The sequence below is a fragment of the Arachis ipaensis genome, chromosome B07 (genome assembly GCF_000816755.2).
Source record: "Arachis ipaensis cultivar K30076 chromosome B07, Araip1.1, whole genome shotgun sequence".
NCBI classification, from domain to species: domain Eukaryota; kingdom Viridiplantae; phylum Streptophyta; class Magnoliopsida; order Fabales; family Fabaceae; genus Arachis; species Arachis ipaensis.
The window spans coordinates 55,066,627-55,089,091 of NC_029791.2; the positions used below are offsets into that span (position 1 = coordinate 55,066,627).

A 22,465-nucleotide genomic window follows, 5' to 3' on the forward strand; every position below is an offset into this window, starting at 1 on the left:
TATTATTTTTGAAAATTCTTGCTACAATTAATGATTTAATTCAAAATTTTTAAGTTGTTACTTGCCTATTAAGAAAGGATCAAATTTTAAATTCTAGAATCTTGTCTTTTAATTTCTTGTTAGTCAAGTAATCAACTTTAATTTTAAAAATTTCTTTTAAATTGATTTTCAATCATATCTTCTTAATTATATCTTCTCAATCACATCTTTTTCAAAATAATTTTCAATCATATCTTTTTTTTTCTGATTTCAAAATCTTTTTCAAAATCACTTAACTACTTTCTCAATTTTAATTTTTGAAAATCATCAATCAATTTTTTTAAAATTTCTTTTAATTATTTCAAAATCTTTCAAAATTTAATTTCGAAAATTCTTTTCCCCCTTCTCACCTTCTTCTATTTAAGGGACTAGCACTCTTCCTCAATGTGTAATTCAGACTCCCTCTCTCTATAAGTTCGAATTCTCTCCTTTCTACCTCTTCCTTCTATTCTTCTTTTCCTCTGACATCTCAAGGAATCTCTATACTGTGACATAGACGATTCTATACTTTCTTCTCCTCTCTTTCATATGAGCAGGAGCAAGGACAAATGCATCCTTGTTGAAGCTGATCCTGAACCTGAAAGGTCCTTGAAGAGAAAGCTAAGAGAAGCTAAAGCACAACTCTCTGGAGAGGACCTAACAGAAATTTTCAAACAAGAAGAAGCCATGGCAGCCAAAAACAACAACAATGCCAACAATGCAAGGAAGGTGCTTGGTGACTTTACTGCACCTACTCCCGACTTCTATGGGAGAAGTATCTCTATCCCTGCCATTGGAGCAAACAACTTTGAGCTGAAGCCTCAATTAGTTTCTCTAATGCAACAGAATTGCAAGTTTTATGGACTTCCATTGGAAGATCCTCATCAGTTCTTAGCTGAATTCTTACAAATCTGTGACACTGTCAAGACCAACGGGGTTGACCCTGAGGTCTACAGACTTATGCTCTTCCATTTTGCTGTAAGAGACAGAGCTAGGATATGGTTAGATTCAAAACCTAAGGAAAGCCTGAACTCTTGAGAAAAGATGGTCAGTGCTTTTTGGCCATATTCTTTCCACCTCAAAAATTGAGTAACCTAAGAGTGGAGGTCAAGACCTTCAGATGGAAGAAAGGTGAATTCCTCTATGAAGCTTGGGAAAGATACAAGCAATTGATCAGAAGGTGTCCTTCTAACATGTTTTATGAATGGAGCATCATAGGTATCTTCTATGATGGTCTATCTGAACTGTCCAAGATGTCATTGGACAGCTCTGTTGGAGGATCTCTTCATCTGAAGAAGACGCCTGCAGAAGCTCAGGAACTCATTGAGATGGTTGCAAATAACTAATTCATGTACACTTCTGAAAGGAACCCTGTGAATAATGGGACAAATCAGAAGAAAGGAGTTCTTGAGATTGATACTCTTAATGCCATATTGGCTCAGAAAAAAATATTGACTCAGCAAGTCAATATGATTTCTCAGAGTCTGTCTAGCATGCAAGCAACAATAGGCAGTACCAAAGAAGCTTCATCTGAATTACATGGGAGATGTGAATTACATGGGAGAACCCTATGGAAACACCTATAATCCTTCATGGAGAAATCACCCAAATCTCTCATGGAAGGACTAACAAAGGCCTTAACAAGGCTTCAACAATAGTAATGGTGGAAGAAATAGGTTTAGCAATAGCAAGCCTTTTCCATTATCTTCTCAGCAACAGACAGAGAATTCTAAGCAGAGCCACTCTGACTTAGCAACTGTAGTCTCTGATCTATCTAAGACCACTCAAAGTTTCATGACTGAAACAAGGTCCTCTATTAGAAATTTGGAGGCACAAGTGGGTCAGTTGAGTAAAAAAATTACTGAACTCCCTCCTAGTACTCTCCCAAGCAATACAGAAGAAAATCCAAAGAGCGAATGCAAGGCCATAAACATGTCCCACATGGCCGAATGCATAGAGGAGGGAAAGGCAGTGATTTCCACTGAGGAAGACCTCAATGGACATCCACTGGCCTCAAAGGAGTTCCCTAATGAGGAACCATGGGAATCTGAGGCTCATACAGAGACCATAGAGATTCTATTAAACTTGCTTCTGCCATTCATGAGCTCTGATGAGTATTCTTCCTCTAAAGAGGATGAAGACGTTATTGAAGAGTAAATTGCTAAGTACCTTGGAGCAATCATGAAGCTAAATGCCAAGTTATTTGGTAATGAGACTTGGGAGGATGAACCCCCTTTGCTCACCAAAGAACTGGATGACTTGACTAGGCAGAGATTACCTCAGAAGAGACAGGATCCTGGAAAATTTTCAATACCTTGTACCATAGGCACCCTGACCTTTGAGAAGGCTCTGTGTGACCTGGGGTCAAGTATAAACCTCATGCCTCTCTTTGTAATGGAGAAGCTAGGGATCCATGAGGTACAAACTGCAAGAATCTCACTGGAGATGGCAGACAATTCAAGGAAACAGGCTTATGGACTTGTAGAGGATGTCTTGGTAATGGTTGAAGGCTACTACATCCCTGCTGATTTCATAATCCTAGACATTGGGAAGTATAAGGATGAATCCATCATCCTTGGCAGACCCTTCCTAGCCACAGCAAAAGCTGTGATTGATGTTGATAGAGGAGAATTGGTCCTTCAAGTGAATGAGGACTCCCTTGTGTTTAAAGCTCAAGGATCTCCCTCTGTAACCATGGAGAGGAAGCATGAAAAGCTTCTCTCAATGCAGAGTCAAATAGAGCCCCCACATTCAAACTCTAAGTTTGGTGTTGGGAGGCCATCATCATGCTCTGAGTATCTGTGAGGCTCCATGAGAGTCCACTGTCAAGCTATTGACATTAAAGAAGCGCTTGTTGGGAGGTAACTCAATTTTATTTAATCATATCTATTTATTTTTCATTGTTATTTTATGTTTTCTGTAGGTTGATGATCATGTGAAGTCATAAAAACAACTGAAAAAGAAAAAACAGAATGAAAATAGTATTAAAAATAACACACCCTGGAGGAGAAGCTTAATGGCGTTTAAACGCCAGTAAGGGTAGCAGAATGGGCGTTAAACGCCCAGTCTGGCACCATTCTGGACGTTTAACGCCAGAAAGGGGAGAAAAGCTGGTGTTAAATGCAAAAAATGGGCAGCAACCTGGCATTTAACGCCAGGATTGAAAATCAAGGGGGTGTTTACACGCCAATATGGTGCAGAAATGAGAAATCCTTGACACCTCAGGATCTGTGGACCCCACAGGATCCCCACCTACCTCATCTCCCTCTCTCTTCTTCACACCTTCCCATAACACCCTTCCCTAAATACCCTTCACCAATCACCTCAATACCTCTTCCCAAAAAATCCCTCACCTATCAAATCCTACCCTCTTCTCTATAATCTCTTCACCAATCCACATCCATCCACCATAAAATCCCACCTACCTCACCATTCAAATTCAAACCACTTCCCCTCCCAAACCCACCCATACATAGCCAAACCCTACCCCTCTCTCCACCCCTATATAAACCAATCTTCACTCTTTCATTTTCACACACTACTCACCCCCTTGGCCGAACCATAAAACCCCCTCCATCTCCTCCATTTTCTTCTTCTACTCTTTTCTTTCTTATTTTGCTCGAGGACGAGCAAACCTTCTAAGTTTGGTGTGGTAAAAGCGTTGCTTTTTATTTTTTCATAACCATTTATGGCACCTAAGGCCGGAGAAACCTCTAAAAAGAGGAAAGGGAAGGCAAAAGCTTCCACCTCTGAGTCATGGGAGATAGAGAGATTCATCTCAAAGATCCATCAAGACCACTTCTATGAAGTTGTGGCCAAGAAAAAGGTGATCCCCGAGGTCCCTTTCAAACTCAAAAAGGGTGAATATCCGGAGATCCAACATGAGATTCGAAGAAGAGGTTGGGAAGTTCTCACCAACCCCATTCAACAAGTCAGAATCTTAATTGTTCAAGAGTTTTATGCCAATGCAAGGATCACCAAGAACCATGATCAAAGTGTGAACCCGGACCCAAAGAATTGGCTTACAATGGTCCGAGGGAAATGCTTAGATTTTATTCCAGAAAATATAAGGTTGGCACTCAACTTGCCCATGATGCAAGGAGATGTACGTCCCTACACTAGAAGGGTCAACTTTGATCAAAGGTTGGACCAAGTTCTCATAGACATTTGTGAAGAGGGTGCTCAATGGAAGAGAGATTCAAGAGGGAAGCTGGTTCAACTAAGAAGGCATGACCTCAAGCCCGTGGCTAGGGGATGTGTAACAACCCCGGTTTTCGAGTACGCGAGATCTTTTCTGAAAGTACGGATTTCTCCGGAAGATCAGTAAGGGGAAAACCTTTGATATATCATCAAGTATCTCAATCCTCATTGTCATTATGTTATCTTTAAGCTAGAACCTTTCCCAAGGCAAGCTTAATAACGCAGTCACGAAGAACCTAGTTTTTGAACCGTATTAGTTAGGCATTTTGATTCGATTTTTTGTAAATACTCTCAGTTTGACAAACCGGACTCAATTTATTAGAGAAGAGAGATAATAGGGTGATATTATCATTATATTAGTATTAGAAGCTTCTTGAATGATATTATAAGGTTACCTGGTCAGTTTTAGTTAAAAACAGAAAATCGGTTTAACCGGATTCACAGTTTACTGGTGCAGCTTAGCACCAGCACTCTCTGATGACTTTAGCAATGCTAAGGCCTCATTATACATGTCTTATTCTCATAATAAATATGTTACTAGTGTCATTTATGCTAGTAGCTCAGAAAATAATTTTTAGAGATATTTTTGCAAGTGTTCCGATACATCTAGTTTTAGTAGTTAGACACCTGAGATATTTTAATATTATTTTAATCCACCTCCAAGCCAACTAATCACAACTCACCCTACACCCCCAAAACCCTCAAGGCTGGCTCATTTTCACTTTGTGGCCGAAAATAGGAAGAGAGAAAAAGAGAGAAAAGTTCTTAGTTCCAAATCTTCAAAGCTTGATTTCTGCTGAACTAAAACTCAAATCAAAATTCCAATCCGACCAAAATGATCCTCTCTTCTTTCTCTACATGATCATATGACTTATCAAGGCTGGAATCAAGGTGAGTTGGCTTCACCATCTCTCTTTTGATTCGGTTTCAAGGAAACATGCTTAAACATGTGTTTTCTTGATGTTCTTCCTTAGGAATCATGCTTAACTTGACTTGAGGGCCAAGAAACGTGAACTTCAAGTAAGTCTAAGGTTAGAAATCACCTCCTAACGTGCTGAGGGAGATTTGGTTAGTTGAGGGTTTTTGGATTTAAAGTTGTTCTTGATGTGATTTAGGAGGAAAAAGTGCTTAAGGACCACCTGAAAATCTAGCTGAATTTGGAGCAGCAAAACCAGGTTGGGTGTCACAAAATTAATCTGGATTATTTGTGTTTGAGATGTGTGAATGTTGTATTATTTGGCTGTGATAAAAATTAGTTGCATATATGATTGATTCTTGGTGAAAATTTGGTGAAATTTTGATGAAATTTGATGAAATTTAAGCTTTAAAGTTCATGTTCTTGGGGCAGCTGGAAAAACGAAACCCTAGGCCTAAATTAAGGTTCAATTTATGTTGAAATCATGTAGAAAAAATGGAATTTTAGTGGCTGCTAATTTATTATGAATTATAGTAAAAATCATTTGCTGAAAAGACTAAAAAACGGGTAAAAATAGAGAAAGAATCTGAAGAATTTATGAAGAACATGAAGAACACTTTGAGTGTAATGAAGAACAATGAAGAACAGGCTTTAGATCCTTAAAAGGGCAAGGAAGTAAAAATTTTGGTGTTAAGGGGTTATTTAGTAATTTTTGAAAGTTAGGGTGGTTAAAGTAGAAATATTAGAAGTTACGGGTGGTAAAAAGTAAATTTTAAAGGTTAAAAGTAAAAGGTAAGTTAATTTTCGAAAATTAATGATAAAATAATAAATAATAATAAAATATTAAATAATAATATTTAATTAAAAACAATATTTTAATAAAAATAATAAAATAATGCGGAAAAGGCCGCATTCTTACTTGTGTGTGATCTATTTCTTTATGTTTGTTTGCTCGAGTGCTATGTCTGTGCTTTATCTTCTTGTATTCTTCTGCTTATGTTTGTTCTTTGTTTTTCTATCTATTTTTAACTTCTGTTTACTACTTTACTGTATTTTATTATCCATCCGCTAATCGAAAATGAATAAATGAATGTAACTAACAACCCCAACCCTACTAAGAACTCCCCAGTTCTTACCCCTTCTCTCCCTTCCTCCCCCTCAGATGGAGACTGGTGTGATCTTCTATGAGTTTGAGGACCCTTACGTCTACGAGGATCCGGTACATCACAGTTACTTTGTTATGGGTTTGGAGTCTTGTATTAGACGATATGCATTACCTAATCGAGCTTTTCAGCATCCTCTTTCTAGCCCGCATTTTGACCCCGAAGCTCCTTACGACTTTCCCTTATCCTGGTTACATCCTGACGCACCTGTACACCCTTTTCCTGATGATCCTGAGCACCCTATACCAGCTCAACCTTTGAATGAGGTAGAACCTGAGCCTATCATTCATGATGACCCCGAGTTAGCTGGTGACTATGTACCTGTGATATCACCAGAGTGGGACTTTCCCCCTGAGCCGATCCCTGACTTTCCACAGCCTGATGAGCTGGCACTACCGGACGGTGGGGTAGCTCCTATATACGCAAACGGACCTGTGCTCGCGAATGGTTTTATACATAGTGACAGCAGTATTTCTGGTGGATCTGAGGGTATAGTTGTAGCTGTGGATGATGAGGAGGAGGAGGATCCTGAGATAGAGATAGAGCAGGATGAGAAGATGGACGAGCCACATGACGATTCTCCAAACGGCCACGTGTAGATATAGCTTGACAGCCGTAAGGGCATTCTTTTGATGACACTCTAGTCTGACATTATCTGATAGTTAGTCTCTCACTTGTGTTAGTACACCCGAGAGCTAGGAGCTATATAGTGGTTAGGCTAGCCTGGGTGCTAGTTTAGGGGCTTTTTATATGGGCCAGGCCCTGGGAGTGTCGTGTATATATTAGCTTTGTAGGATGAAGAGGATGTAAACTGACTTGATCTTGTGTAAACGCTACATGTTTTGTTATAGTGTACATGATGTATATTATCAGCTGTGTTTCTATGATTATTTATGCTTCCTTTCTGTTTCTCTCAATGTATGCCTGTTTATTTTACCTTGTTATCCGCAACGATATAAAAAAAAAAGTTACTCGTAAAGCTGGCATCACTCTAACAAGGAACAGGCTCATATATTAAATAATAGTTAATAATTAGGAGGGTTAAGTTAGTAACACTTAGCTTCTTGTATGACCATGGCATACTGGGAGTTGGGTCGTTACAATTTGGTATTAGAGCAGTTCGTTCCCAATAGAGCCTGGGGAGTGGACTGACTATGCTTTATTGCATACTTTGTTGTCTGTCTCATGCTTATAGGATATCTATGTGATATGTGTTGCATGATTGTCTCTCTGTTTTCATTCTGGGAATGTTCACACTTGACTTGAAGTGTTAAGACTGATCACCTTAATAATGATTATTTGGTGTGAACAGGACCACGATGGGTTCACGGAGACGAGGCCTACGGGAAGGAATTCCTAATGTTAAACTACGAGAGGGAACAGGAAACGTTTATGACTACCATGAATGCTGTGGCTGAGGCAGTGCGTGAGGCTGCAGTAGCAGCGGCTAGGGCTGTTGATCGTCTTGGAGTGAGAAACGGGAATGAGAATGAGCATAGGGAAGATAGTGGAAATGATAAGAATAACTTGGGGCATCTCGAAAGACCTATGACACTTGCGACTTTTTTGAAGGTTAAACCGCCTAAGTTTAAAGGTACACTTGTTGCGACTGATGCTGACTATTGGTTTCGAGCTATCGAACGATCACTGTGAGCGCATCATGTTCCGAAAGGCCAGCACGTGGAGTTTGCTACTTATATGCGGGAAGGAGAAGCTGAGCATTGGTGGCAGGGGATACAGCGACTGTTGTAACAAGATGAAGGCGATATTCCTTAGAATACTTTTAAGGATGAATTTTATAAGAAGTATTTTCCGAGGACAGCTCGTGATGCTAAGGAAATGGAACTTATGCAGCTAAAACAGGGTAACACAACTGTTGCAGAATATGCCCGTAAATTTGATGACTTGTGCCGTTTCTCCAAGATCTGCCAAGGGAATCCTGCTGACTTTGAAGAATGGAAGTGTTTGAAGTTCGAAGGGGGCCTTCGTGAGGATCTGATGAGTTCAGTAGTTCCATTGGAGATACGAAATTTTGCTGAGGTGGTTAATAAGCGTAAGTTAGTGGAAGAATGTGCTAAGAAGGTAAGTGCCTCTAAAGCAAGTCATTAAGGATTTTCACCAAGGAACTATAATAGTTACAGTTGGCAACCACGAAGGACCAACTTCAAGACACTTGGTGTGCCACAGCGAAGGAATTCACAAGCTGGTAACGTTCCTGCTCGCCCTACGGGTGGAAACGGAGGTAGACCAAGGTAGGATAATGGTAAATGACCCCAACAGGCACAGGTGAATACTATATGTAGGCAGTGTGGGAAAGATCATGGTAATAGACCCTGCTTGTTTGGAACATCCAAGTGTTATATTTGTAACAAACAGGACATAAGGCTAAGAATTGCCCAAAGAGGTTTACTCAAAATCCAGCGCGAACCCAGCAACAAGGTCGAGTGTTTGCCATGACTGCTGATGATGCTATGCAATCAGACGCCCTGATCCAAGGTTAGTGTTACGTCAAGAATCGATTTCTAACTGTACTGTATGATTCGGGTGCATCGCATTCCTTTATCTCTTTAACTGTTGCTTGTGAGTTGGGACTAGATTTCTCTGAGTTAAATTTTGATCTAATTATCCATACCCCTGCATCCCAAAATGCTTTGACTAGTTTAGCGTGTCTGCAAGTACCATTCACTATTAGCAACAGGACTTTTATACATGATCTAATCTGTTTGCCTCTATGTGGTTTAGAAGTTATTCTAGGATTAGATTGGTTGTCCAAGTATCATGTTTTCCTTGACTGCTATGAAAGAACTGCTATTATTCCGTCTGATAGTTTAGATATTAAACCATTTCTGTCTTATACTTTATATCTGAATTCTGTAAGAGTTACATTAGACGGGAGTGATTGTGAGGGGTACGTTCTGTTAGCGGTTAGCTCGAATGATAGTGAACTAAGCTTAGAACGAATCTGAGTGGTGAAGGAATTTCCTGATGTTTTCCCAGACGACATACCTGAGTTTCCTCCTCAGTGAGAGATAAAATTCAGCATTGAACTAGTACCTAGAATCGGACCGATTTCCATAGCACCGTACCGGATGTCACCACTGGAACTTGCAGAGTTGAAGAAGCAATTGGATGAGCTACTTGGAAAGAAATTTATTCGTCCCAACGTATCACCTTGGGGAGCTCCGGTGTTGCTAGTAAAGAAGAAGGATGGTGGAATGAGACTTTGTGTAGATTACCGACAGCCAAATAAAGTCACTATCAAGAACAAGTACCCACTTCCACGAATAGATGATTTAATGGATCAGTTAAAAGGTGCAACTGTATTTTCGAAGATTGATTTGCGATCGGGCTATCACCAGATTCGAGTGAAAGAGTCAGATATACCAAAGACTGCATTTAGAACTCGATATGGTCACTATGAGTATACGGTTATGTCATTTGGACTAACTAATGCTCCTGCGATTTTCATGGATTACATGAATCATATTTTCTGTCCATACCTTGATCAGTTCGTAGTAGTCTTCATAGACGATATTCTCATCTATTCAAAGACAAAAAGAGAGCATGAGGAGCATCTAAGGACTGTATTGCAGATACTGAGGACTCGGAAGTTATATGCTAAACTATCAAAGTGCAAATTATGGACAGAGAAGGTGGTATTTTTGGGACATGTTATATCACAGGGAGGAATTGCAGTGGATCCTTTAAAGATTGAAGCAGTAGTGCAGTGGGAACCACCTACGACTATTATAGAAGTTCGGAGTTTCCTCGGACTTGCTGGCTATTACCGGAGGTTCATCAAAGAATTTTCACAGATAGCCTTACCTTTGACTTACCTTACACGAAAGGAAGTTCCATTTATCTAGATGGCTGAGTGTGATAGAAGCTTCAAGATGCTTAAGGAAAAGCTAACAACTGCACCTGTACTAGTACTACCCGATCCACAAAAACCTTTTGAAATATACTGTGACGCCTCTCATAAAGGACTTGGATGTGTGCTGATGCAAGACAAAAATATGGTGGCTTATGCTTCCCGGCAGTTGAGACCTCACGAACAAAATTATCTAACGCATGACTTGGAATTGGCTGCAGTAGTGTTTGCTCTGAAGATCTGGAGGCACTATTTGTATGGCGCTCAACTAGAAGTTTTCTCTGACCACAAAAGTTTAAAGTATATCTTTGACTAGAAGGATCTTAATATGCGACAGCGAGGTGGATGGAGTTCCTGAAGGACTATGATTTTAAGTTAAGTTACCACCCAGGAAAAGCGAACGTGGTGGCAGACGCCTTGAGCAGAAAGAATTTGAGCATCTCTTGGATGATGATAAAGGAAGAGAAGCTACTTGCGGAATTTGAGGACCTTAAGTTGGCTATGACTGAGATGTCAAGTGGAGTCCGTTTGGCGCAATTGCATATAACACCAGATTTTAAGATTAGGATTCAGCAAGCACAAGCACAGGACTCGGAAATGATGACGATGCTGAGACGGATGAAAGTAAAGGAACCAGAAGCTGTAAGACTAGATTGTAGCAGTCTCCGGAGATACAAGAACAGAATTTGTGTGCCTAGTTTTGGAGATCTGCGGCAAAGAATTCTTGCAGAAGCTCATCAAAGTAGATTTTCTATGCATCCTGGAGTAACAAAGATGTATCAGTATTTGAAGCAAATGTTCTGGTGGCCGGGCTTAAAGAAAGAGGTAGCTGATTATGTCTCAAAATGTTTAACCTGCCAGAAGGTGAAGGTGGAGCACCAGAAACCGTCAGGAACCCTGCAACCCTTAGAAATACCACAATGGAAATGGGAGCAGATCACTATGGATTTTGTCACGGGATTGCCAAGGACTTCAATAGGACACGATGCCATTTGGGTAATTATGGACAGGTTGACAAAGTCAGCTCACTTCCTTCCTGTTCGAGTTGATTATACTTTAGAAAGGCTGGCACGGATATATATTCAAGAAATCATACGATTGCACGGGATACCTTCGTCAATTATTTCAGATCGAGATCCGAGGTTTACTTCCAGATTCTGGGGAGCTTTCCAGAACGCGTTGGGAACAAAATTGCACATGAGTACAGCATACCATCCTCAGACAGACGGACAATCAGAGCGAACAATCCAGATATTAGAAGACATGCTAAGATCTTGTGTGATGGGTAACCAAGGCGGTTTGGGATAAATATTTGCCGTTGATCGAGTTCGTCTACAACAATAGTTACCAACAAAGTATCGAGATGGCACCATATGAAGCTCTCTACGGAAGAAGATGTCAAACACCATTGTGTTGGAATGACGACAGAGAAGCTAGTGTCTTAGGTCCAGACTTAGTGCAAGAAACTACTGAGAAGATAAAGGGGATTCGCCAGAAGATCCAGACCGCACAGAGCCGTCAAAAGAGCTATGCCGATAATAGACATAGACCCTTAGAGTTTAGTGAGGGAGACCATGTCTTTCTTAAAGTAACCCCGACAACTGGAATAGGTAGAGCCCTTAAGACTAAAAAGCTTAACCCTCGATACATAGGACCTTTCCAAATACTTAAAAGAGTCGGTCTAGTAGCTTATCAAGTAGCCCTTCCTCCATATCTATCGAAATTTCATGATGTTTTTCATGTCTCATAACTTAAGAAATATATTCCCGACGAGAGTCACATTTTACAACCAGAGATAGTACAGTTACGAAATGATTTGACATATCAAGCATCACCAGTTCGGATCGTAGGAAGAAGTGATAAGCAGCTAAGAGGCAAAACTGTTCGCTTAGTCAAAGTAGCTTGGGGACAAAGAGAAGAAGAAGAGCACACTTGGGAACTGAAAGATAAGATGAAAGCTGATTACCCACATCTATTCTCAGGTAACTGAAATTTTGAGGGCAAAATTTTCTTTTAGGAGGGTAGAATGTAACAACCCCGGTTTTCGACGCGAGATCTTTTCTGAAAGTACGGATTTCTCCGGAAGATCAGTAAGGGAAAAACCTTTGATATATCATCAAGTATCTCAATCTTCATTGTCATTATGTTACCTTAAGCTAGAACCTTTCCCGAGGCAAGCTCGATAATGCAGTCACGAAGAACCTAGTTTTTGAACCGTATCGGTTAGGAGTTTTGATTCGGTTTTTTGTAAATAGTCTCAGTTTGACAAACCGGACTCGATTTATGAGACAAGAGAGATAATAGGATGATATTATCATTATATTAGTATTAGAAGCTTCTTGAATGATATTATAAGGATACCTGATCAGTTTTAGTTAAAAACAGAAAATCGGTTTAACCGGGTTCACAGTTTACTGGTGCAGCTTAGCACCAGCACTCTCTGATGACTTTAGCAATTCATTTGAGGGCCAAGATACGTGAACTTCCAGCAAGTATAAGGTTAGAAATCACCTCCTAAGGTGCTGAGGGAGATTTGGTTAGTTGAGGGTTTTTGGATTTAAAGTTGTTCTTGATGTGATTTAGGAGGAAAAAGTGCTTAAGGACCACCTGAAAATCTAACTAAATTAGGAGCAGCAAAACCAGGTAGGGTGTCACGAAATTAATCTTGATTATTTGTGTTTGAGATGTGTGAATGTTGTATTATTTGGCTGTGCTAAAAATTGGTTGCATATATGATTGATTCTTGGTGAAAATTTGGTGAAATTTTGATGAAATTTGATGAAATTTAAGCTTTAAAGTTCATGTTTCTGGGGCAGCTGGAAAAACGAAACCCTAGGCTTAAATTAAGGTTCAAATTGTGTTGAAATCATGTAGAAAATATGGGGTTTTAGTGGATGCTAATTTATTATGAATTATAGTAAAAATCGGTTGCTGAAAAGACTGAAAAACGGGTAAAAACAGAGAAAGAATCTGAAGAATTTATGAAGAACATGAAGAACACTTTGAGTGTGATGAAGAACAATGAAGAACAGGTTTTAGATCCTTAAAAGGGCAAGGAAGTAAAAATTTTGGTGTTTAAGGGGTTATTTAGTAATTTCTGAAAGTTAGGGTTGTTAAAATAGAAATATTAGAAGTTACGGGTGGTAAAAAGTAAAATTTAAAGGTTAAAAGTAGAAGGTAAGTTAAATGTCGAAAATTAATGATAAAATAATAAATAATAATAAAATATTAAATAATAATATTTAATTAAAAATAACATTTTAATAAAAATAATAAAATAATGCGAAAAAGGCAGTTTTCTGTAAAAACTTTAGAAAGACAACTTTAAGTGCAGAATCTCATTATTACCTTCATAAAACACTTAGGGAGTGGTAAGAACATATTAGTGAGGCAAATATAAATAAAAGATAAAAAGTTGAAGAAAAGATAAAAATCGAAGAAAAAGTCTGTAAAGTTTTAATGACAGAAAAACACACAGAGACTAGCGAACAAACTAGGGCAACATAGTTAGTCCTTGAGTTGCGACTAGGGTTAGGTATTATATGAAAAGTTAAACTGTTTTAGTATAGAGTTAATGAACCTATACTTGGGACAGGCTAACTATTCATACCAAAATTTACATAAGTCTTAAAAACACACGTTAAACAGAGAAATAAGGGTAGAGTAAAGAGACTAAGAGCAGGATGCTTATCGAAGAGTTATTTGTTGCTTGAGGTAACCCAAGAGATATTGTTTACTTATTCATTGCTTAATGCAACCCAAGAGATAATGTTTATTTATCCGTTGCTTAAAGCAACCCAAGAGCTTCTGTAGGGAAACTAGGATACCTACAACAATTTTTCGCTCCCAAGAGTATATTTCCTGCGAGTAGAAAGCAGAGGCTGTCTCAATAGAGCTTCTAATAATTATATGCGCATTTATTTGAACGGAAGATCGTATCCGGGAAATCGTGAACTCGTGACTGGATAAATGTCGGGAATGCAGGTGCTAACCGACACATGAGCTCATGGCCTGTACTAGGATAATTATATGCGCATTTATTTGAACGGAAGATCGTATCCGGGAAATCGTGAACTCGTGACTGGATAAATGTCGGGAATGCAGGTGCTAACCGACACATGAGCTCATGGCCTGTACTAGGACTAAACATGCATCATTCTTGTCTGTGCATCATTCTCTGTCACATTCTTACTTGTGTGTGATCTATTTCTTTATGTTTGTTTGCTCGAGTGCTATGTCTGTGCTTTATCTTCTTGTATTCTTCTGCTTATGTTCTGTTCTTTGTTTTTCTATGTATTTTTAACTTCTGTTTACTACTTTACTGTATTCTATTATCCATCCGCTAATCGAAAATGAATAAATGAATGTAACTAACAACCCCGACCCTACTAAGAACTCCTCAGTTCTTACCCCTTCTCTCCCTTCCTCCCCTCAGATGGAGACGGGCGTGATCTTCTATGAGTTCGAGGACCCTTACGTCTACGAGGATCCGGTACATCACAGTTACTTCATTATGGGTTTGGAGCCTCGTAATAGATGATATGAGTTACTTAATCGAGCTTTTCAACATCCTCTGTCTAGCCTACATTTTGACCCCGATGCTCCTTACGACTTTCCCTTATCCTGGTTACATCCTGACGCACCTGTACACCCTTTTCCTGATGATCCTGAGCACCCTATACCAGCTCAACCTTTGAATTAGGTGGAACCTGAGCCTATCATTCCTGATGACCCCGAGTTAGCTGGTGACTACGTACCTGTGATACCACCAGAGTGGGACTTTCCCACTGAGCCGATCCCTGACTTTTTACAGCCTGATGAGCCGGCACTACCGGACGGTGGGGTAGCTCCTATATACGCGAATGGACCTGTGCTCGCGAATGGTTTTGTACATAGTGACAGCAGTGTTTCTGTGGATCTGAGGGTATAGTTGTAGATGTGGATAATGAGAAGGAGGAGGATCCTGAGATAGAGATAGAGCAGGATGAGGAGATGGACGAGCCTCATGACGATTCTCCAAATGGCCACGTGTAGATATAGCTTGACAGCCGTAGAGGCATTGTTTTGATGACACTCTAGTCTGACATTATCTGATAGTTAGTCTCTCACTTGTGTTAGTACACCCGAGAGCTAGGAGCTATATAGTGGTTAGGCTAGCCTGGGCGCCAGTTTAGTGGCTTTTTATATGGGCCAGGCCCTGGGAGTGTCGTGTACATGTTAGCTACGTAGGATGACGAGGATGTAAACTGACTTGATCTTGTGTAAACGCTACATGTTTTGTTATAGTGTACATGATGTATATTATCAGCTGTGTTTCTATGATTATTTATGCTTCCTTTCTGTTTCTCTCAATGTATGCCTGTTTATTTTACCTTGTTATCCGCAACGATATAAAAAAAAGTGTTACTCGTAAAGCTGGCATCGCTCTAACAAGGAACAGGCTCATATATTAAATAATAGTTAATAATTAGGAGGGTTAAGTTAGTAACACTTAGCTTCTTGTATGACCATGGCATACTGGGAGTTGGGTCGTTACAGGATGGTTGAAGTTCATCCAACGCTCAATCATTCCTACTAGCAACCGGTCTGAAGTTACTATAGATCGGGCTATCATGATCCATAGCATCATGATTGGAGAGGAAGTAGAAGTTCATGAGGTTATATCCCTAGAACTCTACAAGGTGACGGACAAGTCCTCTACTTTGGCATGGTTAGACTTCCCTCATCTCATTTGTCACCTCTGCAACTCAGCTGGAATTGACATAGAGGAAGACATCCTCATTGATGAGGACAAGTCCATCACTAAAAAAAGGATGGAGCAAACAAGAGAGCCCACTCATGGACAAGAACATGAGGAAATTCCTCATCATGAAATCTCTGAGATGCCTCAAGGAATGCATTTCCCTCCACAAAACTATTGGGAGCAAATCAACACATCCCTAGGAGAATTAAGTTCCAACATGGGACAACTAAGGGTGGAGCACTAAGAGCATTCCATCCTCCTCCATGAAATTAGAAAAGACCAAAGAGTCATGAGGGAGGAGCAACAAAGGCATGGAAGAGACATTGAGGAGCTCAAGGACTCTATAAGATCTTCAAGAGGAAGAACAAGCCAGCATCACTAAGGTAGACCCGTTCTTTAATTTCCTTGTTCTTATTTTTCTATTTTTTGAAAATTATGCTTTGTGTTTTATTTATGTTTGTGTCTTATTACATGATCACTAGTGTCTAAGTGTCTATGCCTTAAAGCTATGAATGTCCTATGAATCCATCACCTTTCTTAAATAAAAAGTGTTTTTAATTGCAAAAAGAAAAAGAAGTACATGAATTTCGAATTTTAAAATAGATTAATTATTTTGATGTGGTGGCAATACTTTTTGTTTTTCTTAATGAATGCTTGAACAGTGCATATTTTTGAATTTTTGTTCATGAATGTTAAAATTGTTGGCACTTGAAAGAATGATGAAAAAAGAAGAAATGCTATTGATAATCTGAAAAATAATAAAATTGATTCTTGAAGCAAGAAAAAGTAGTAAAAAGCTTGCAGAAAAAAATATATGCGAAAAAAAGAGGCGAAAAATAAAGAAAAAAAAAGAAAAAAAGAGAAAGAAAAAGCAAGCAGAAAAAGCCAATAGTCCTTTAAAGCAAAAGACAAGGGTAAAATAAAAAGGATCCAAGGCTTTGATCATCAGTGGATAGGAGGGCCCACAGGAATAAAATCCTAGCCTAAGCGGCTAAACCAAGCTGTCCCTAACTATGTGCTTGTGGCGTGAAGGTGTCAAGTGAAAAGCTTGAGACTGAGTGGTTAAAGTCGTGGTCCAAAACAATAAGAGTGTGCTTAAGTGCTCTAGACACCTCTAATTGGGGACTCTAGCAAAGCTGAGTCACAATCTGAAAAGGTTCACCCAGTTATGTGTCTGTGGCATTTATGTATCCGGTGGTAATACTGGAAAACAAAATGCTTAGGGTCACGGCCAAGACTCATAAAGTAATTGTGTTCAAGAATCAACATACTGAACTAGGAGAATCAATAACACTATCTAAATTCTGAGTTCCTATAGATGCCAATCATTCTAAATTTCAAAGGATAAAGTGAGATAGCAAAACTGTTCAGAAGCAAAAAGCTAATAGCCCCACTCATCTAATTAAGACTGATCTTCATAGACGTTTTTGGAATTCATTGTATATTCTCTTCTTTTTATCCTACTTTGTTTTTAGTTGCTTGGGGACAAGCAACAATTTAAGTTTGGTGTTGTGATTAGCGGATAATTTATACGCTTTTTGGCACTGTTTTTTGGTAGTTTTTAGTATATTTTAGTTAGTTTTTATTATATTTTTATTAGTTTTTAAATAAAAATCATATTTCTGGACTTTACTATGAGTTTGTGTGTTTTTCTGTGATTTCAGGTATTTTCTGGCTGAAATTGAGGGACCTGAGTAAAAATCCGATTCAGAGGCTGTTGGATTCTGACCTCCCTGCACTCAAAGTGAATTTTCTGGAGCTACGGAAGCCCAATTGGCACGCTCTAAATTGCATTGGAAACTAGATATTCTGGGCTTTCCAGCAATATATAATAGTTCATACTTTTTTCGAGATTTGATGGCCCAAACCGGCGTTCCAAGTCAGCATAAAAATTCTCGCGTCAAAACGCCAGAACTGGCATAAAAGCTGGAGTTAAACGCCCAAACTGGCACAAAAGCTGGTGTTTAACTCCAAGAAAAGTCTCTACATGTGAAAGCTTCAATGTTCAGCCCATGCACACACCAAGTGGGCCCGGAAGTGGATTTCTGCATCATTTACTTACTTTTGTAAACCCTAGGCTACTAGTTCTCTATAAATAGGACCTTTTGCTATTGTATTTTCATCTTTCAATCAATCTTTTAATCATGCTTTGATGATTGAACTCTCTTTGGGAGACTGGCCTCACGGCCATGCCTAGACCTTTTGTTCTTATGTATTTTCAACGGTGGAGTTTCTACACACCATAGATTAAGCTGTGGAGCTTTGCTGTTCTTCATGAATTAATGCAAAGTACTATTGTTTTTCTATTCAATTCATGCCTACTTCTTCTCTAAGATATCCATTCGCACTTCAACATGATGAATGTGATGAACTAGTGACACTCATCACCATTCTCACCTATGAACGCGTGCCTGACAACCACTTCCGTTCTACATGCAAACAAGCTTGAATGTGTATCTCTTGGGTTTCTAATCTAAGATTAAAACCTTCGTGGTATAGGCTAGAATTATTGGCAGCCATTGTTGAGATCCGGAAAGTCTAAACCTTGTCTGTGGTATTCCAAGTAGGATCTGGGAAGGGATGACTGTGACGAGCTTCAAACTCATGAGTGTTGGGCGTAGTCACAGACGCAAAAGGATCAATGGATCCTATTCCAACATGATCGAGAACCTACAGATGATTAGCCGTGTGGTGACAGCGCATTTGTACCATTTTCACTAAGAGAACGGGAGGTAGCCATTGACAACGGTGAAACCCAACATACAGCTTGCCATGGAAAGGAGTATGAATGATTGGATGAAGACAATAGGAAAGCAGAAGTTCAGGAGGAACAAAGCATCTTCATATGCTTATCTGAAATTCTCACCAATGAATTACTTAAGTATCTCTATCTTATTTTATATTTTATTCATCTTTTAATTATCAATTCTCCATAACCATTTTAATCCGCCTGAATGAGATTTACAAGATGACCATAGTTTGCTTCAAGCCTACAATCTCCGTGGGATCGACCTTTACTCACGTAAGGTTTATTACTTGGATGACCCAGTGCACTTGTTGGTTAGTTGTGCGGAATTGTGAAAAAGAGTTGAGATTACAATTATGCGTACCAAGTTGTTGGCGCCATTGATGATCACAATTTCGTGCACCACCCACTATAGACCATTATATATCGTTGGAAATATCTGAATGTCAGCTTTCTAATGCAATTGAAATCACCTCAATTGGCCCTCTGTAACTCATGTTATGCTCCTTTGAAGGAGACAGGGTTGCTGGCATAGTAACTGGCGTTATTGGCAAAGTTAGCCATAGTAACGTCAGCGTTCAGGGGATTAATATTGCTAGGTTCTGGAGCTCAAAATTAATGTCCACCACATACTATTATATATTATTCGAAATCCCTGGATGTCTACTTTCCAAAACCTTTGGAAGCGCATCATTTGGAGCTCTACAGCTCGAGTTACACCTCTTGGAAGGTGAAGAGGTCAGCTGGCCTTACTACAGGTTGATACCATGTTCAACTTTGCACTTTTGGGGGAGGTTTTCTCCCTTAAATTTAGTGTCCACCATGTAGTGCCATATATGCTTGGAAAGCTCTGAAATCCTACTTTCCAATGCCACTAGAATCACCTCTTTTGGAGCTTTGTGGCTCATGTTATTCTTGTTTGAAGAAGGCATGGTCAGGGTGACGGGTGAAATTTTGCCCACGTTTGTGTCCACGTTAGTGGCACTAACGTGGCCACTAACGTAGGCCTTCTTTGCTTCGCTAAAGTTAGTGATGTTAACGTTTCCACTAACTTCACAGCTGCCTCCTTTCTCCACGTTAATGCCCACGTTAATAGCACTAACGGGGCCATTAACGTGGGTGTTCTTGGCCTTTGCTAAAGTTAGTGGCGTTAACGTTGTCACTAACTTTCCATGCTCTCCTTCTTCAAAGTTAATTCCATTAACGTTCCCACTAACGTTCTAAACTTTCCTTCCTTCCATGTTAATGGCCACGTTAGTGGCGCTAACGTAGCCACTAACGTGGCTCTTCTCTTCTTCTTTTGGTCTGAAATCAAACAAACAAAGTGTATCAAAGTAACATACAAGATAAACTTTACTATACTAAGTGTGCTAATAATGCTCAAAATCATACATTCACTTAGTTTGATCTATTTCATCATATTTATCCTGTATATTAACTAAAATTCACCTATGCTTGAGATTTTGTTTCATGCAAAGATTTTTCATGCTATTACTCATTTATTGGAAAAATGTGTATAAAAACTAAACAAAAATCTACTGAAATAACTACTAAAAATAGGCAATGATGCACCCGCATCACGACCCTCACTTGTGGAAAAGGGGAGTTGACCAAGTAATTCGAAGATGTGTCCCAGAATTCGAAATCCAACCCATTCTTGAATTTTGTGGCTAAAAAGGTTTTGGATTGTTGATTCTGGTGGCCGACATTGTTCAAGGATGCTAACCAATTTTGTGTGTCATGTTACCAATGTCAAAAGTCAAGAAATGCATCTCAAAAGGATGAAATGCCTCAACAACCAATGTTGTTTTATGAAATTTTTGATGTATAGGGCATAAACTTTATGGGGCCATTTCCTAACTCAAGTGGAGATCTGTATATTTTGTTAGCAGTTGATTACGTATCAAAGTGGGTGGAGGCGATACCTACCCGCCTTGATGACGCTAATGCTGTGGTTTCTTTAGAAACAATATTGCATCCCGCTATGGGTCGCCACAAGCAATCGTGAGCGACCAAGGTTCTAACTTTTGCAATAGGAAGGTAGAAGCACTACTCAAGCGATATGGGGTGTTACATAAGCTTGCAACCGCCTATCACCCCCAAACAAATGGGCAAGCGGAGGTGTCCAACCGGGAGATTAAGCGAATTTTGGAAAAAGTGGTAAATCCACAAAGGAAGGACTGGAGCTCTCGGTTGGGAGATGCATTGTGGGCATATAGGACGGCCTATAAGACTCCGTTAGGGATGATTCCCTTTCGGATTGTCTATGGGAAGGCGTGCCACCTCCCAGTTGAAATTGAGTATAAGGCCTATTGGGCTGTTAAGCACTGTAATATGGATATCACCAAGGCGGGTATAGCCAGGAAATTGCAACTGGAGGAGCTTGAATGTCTTAGGATGGAGGCGTATGAGAATGCTCAGATCTACATGGAAAAGACTAAGGCATTTCATGATCACCATATCCGAAAAAAAGATTTTCAAGAAGGTGACGAAGTTCTCCTTTATAATTCGAGGCTCAGATTCATGCCTAGAAAGCTCCGTTCAAGATGGGATGGACCCTTTAGAGTAAAGGAACTAAAGCCCTATGGTGTGGTCGAATTATTTGACCCTCAAAGTGATACAACATTCAAAGTGAACGACAATAGAGTGAAGAAGTATCATGGCTACAAATTATCAAGAGAAGTAGAGGTGTTCCTACTTGAGGATGCACCTACAGGAGGAGAAGCTTAAGCTCACGACCTTCCAACTTAAGGACGTTAAAGAAAAGTGCTAGGTGGGATACATCCCACCATGGTATGATCTTTCTTGTATATACTTCCTTACTTCTAGCTTTAGATTCTTTGTGGATTTTGTGATTTCTTGATGTTGTGAAGTTTGTTTAGGAGCACTAGATTTTGTTAATTTTACTGAATTGTTGTGATATTCATTAAGATTTCATTGATCATGGTTTAGTCGAATTGATTATGCTGAAGAAAATGCTTCATTTTGAGGATTTTATGAAATTGTGAGTATTTTCTTGATCTATCTAGCTGAATGATTGCGAAGATTGTGTTAAAATTGCCATTCTCTATGTTGTTTTAAAAAAAAGGTATCCCCCACGCGCAAGCATGGGCGACGCGTACGCGTCGTTGTGTCTACACCACTCCTGGTAAAAAACCCGAGAGTTGTGTGAGATTTGGGTGAGAATTGTGCTGGGAGCACAATCCCTATCCACACGTACGCGCCGATGACGCTTAAGCATCATTGGTCCACTTCGCCAACCCACGCGTAAGCGTGGGCGACGCGTACACGTCGTTTGGTGAATTCGCAACTCCTGGTACAAAAATTAGAGAGTTATGTGGGACTTGCACTGTCACTGTGCGCAAGGCACAATTTTATTCTACGCATGCGCGTCGTACGACGCCTACGCGTCACTTAATTTTTGGCTCACTCACGCGTAAGTGTGGGCGATGCGCACGCGTCGATCGCCAATTTTAAATTCTCTGGTACTAAAACCCGAGAGTTATGTGATAAATCCCATTTTTAGGGTTTATCTTGTGTTGAATTTAGAGAGATTTTATCATCTTTTCCCACATTTATTCAATGAAATAGCATGGTTTTGTAATTCTCCTTTAATTATGCTTAAGAGTGAAAACATGCTTTTTAGGTCTTAAAGTAGCTAAATTTAATTCACCTTGATACCATTAGATGCCTTGAATGTTTGTTTGATTTCAGGTTTAGAAGGTAAATATTAGATTGAGGGAACGAAGTAAAAGCATGTAAAAATGGAGAACTAATGAAGAAATAAATGAATTGCAAAGCTGTCAAT

The 22,465-nt window shown here is 39.5% G+C and overlaps 1 protein-coding gene across 1 annotated transcript; it reads left to right on the forward strand.

Annotated features, from left to right (window-relative positions):
- On the forward strand, window positions 10,164-21,387 carry LOC110265066. The gene is made up of 2 exons (XM_021107818.1): window positions 10,164-10,393; window positions 20,622-21,387. The coding sequence occupies exons 1-2, from the start codon at window positions 10,164-10,166 to the stop codon at window positions 21,385-21,387; spliced, it is 996 nt and encodes a 331-aa protein (XP_020963477.1).

Excerpts from the sequence above, each read along its gene's own strand:
- LOC110265066 (XM_021107818.1), top strand. The coding sequence starts at position 10,164 with ATGGCTGAGTGTGATAGAAGCTTCAAGATGCTTAAGGAAAAGCTAACA. Across the intron at positions 10,394-20,621 it reads TTGGAATTGGCTGCAGTAGT|AAACAATATTGCATCCCGCT; the intron begins GTTTGCTCTGAA and ends TGGTTTCTTTAG.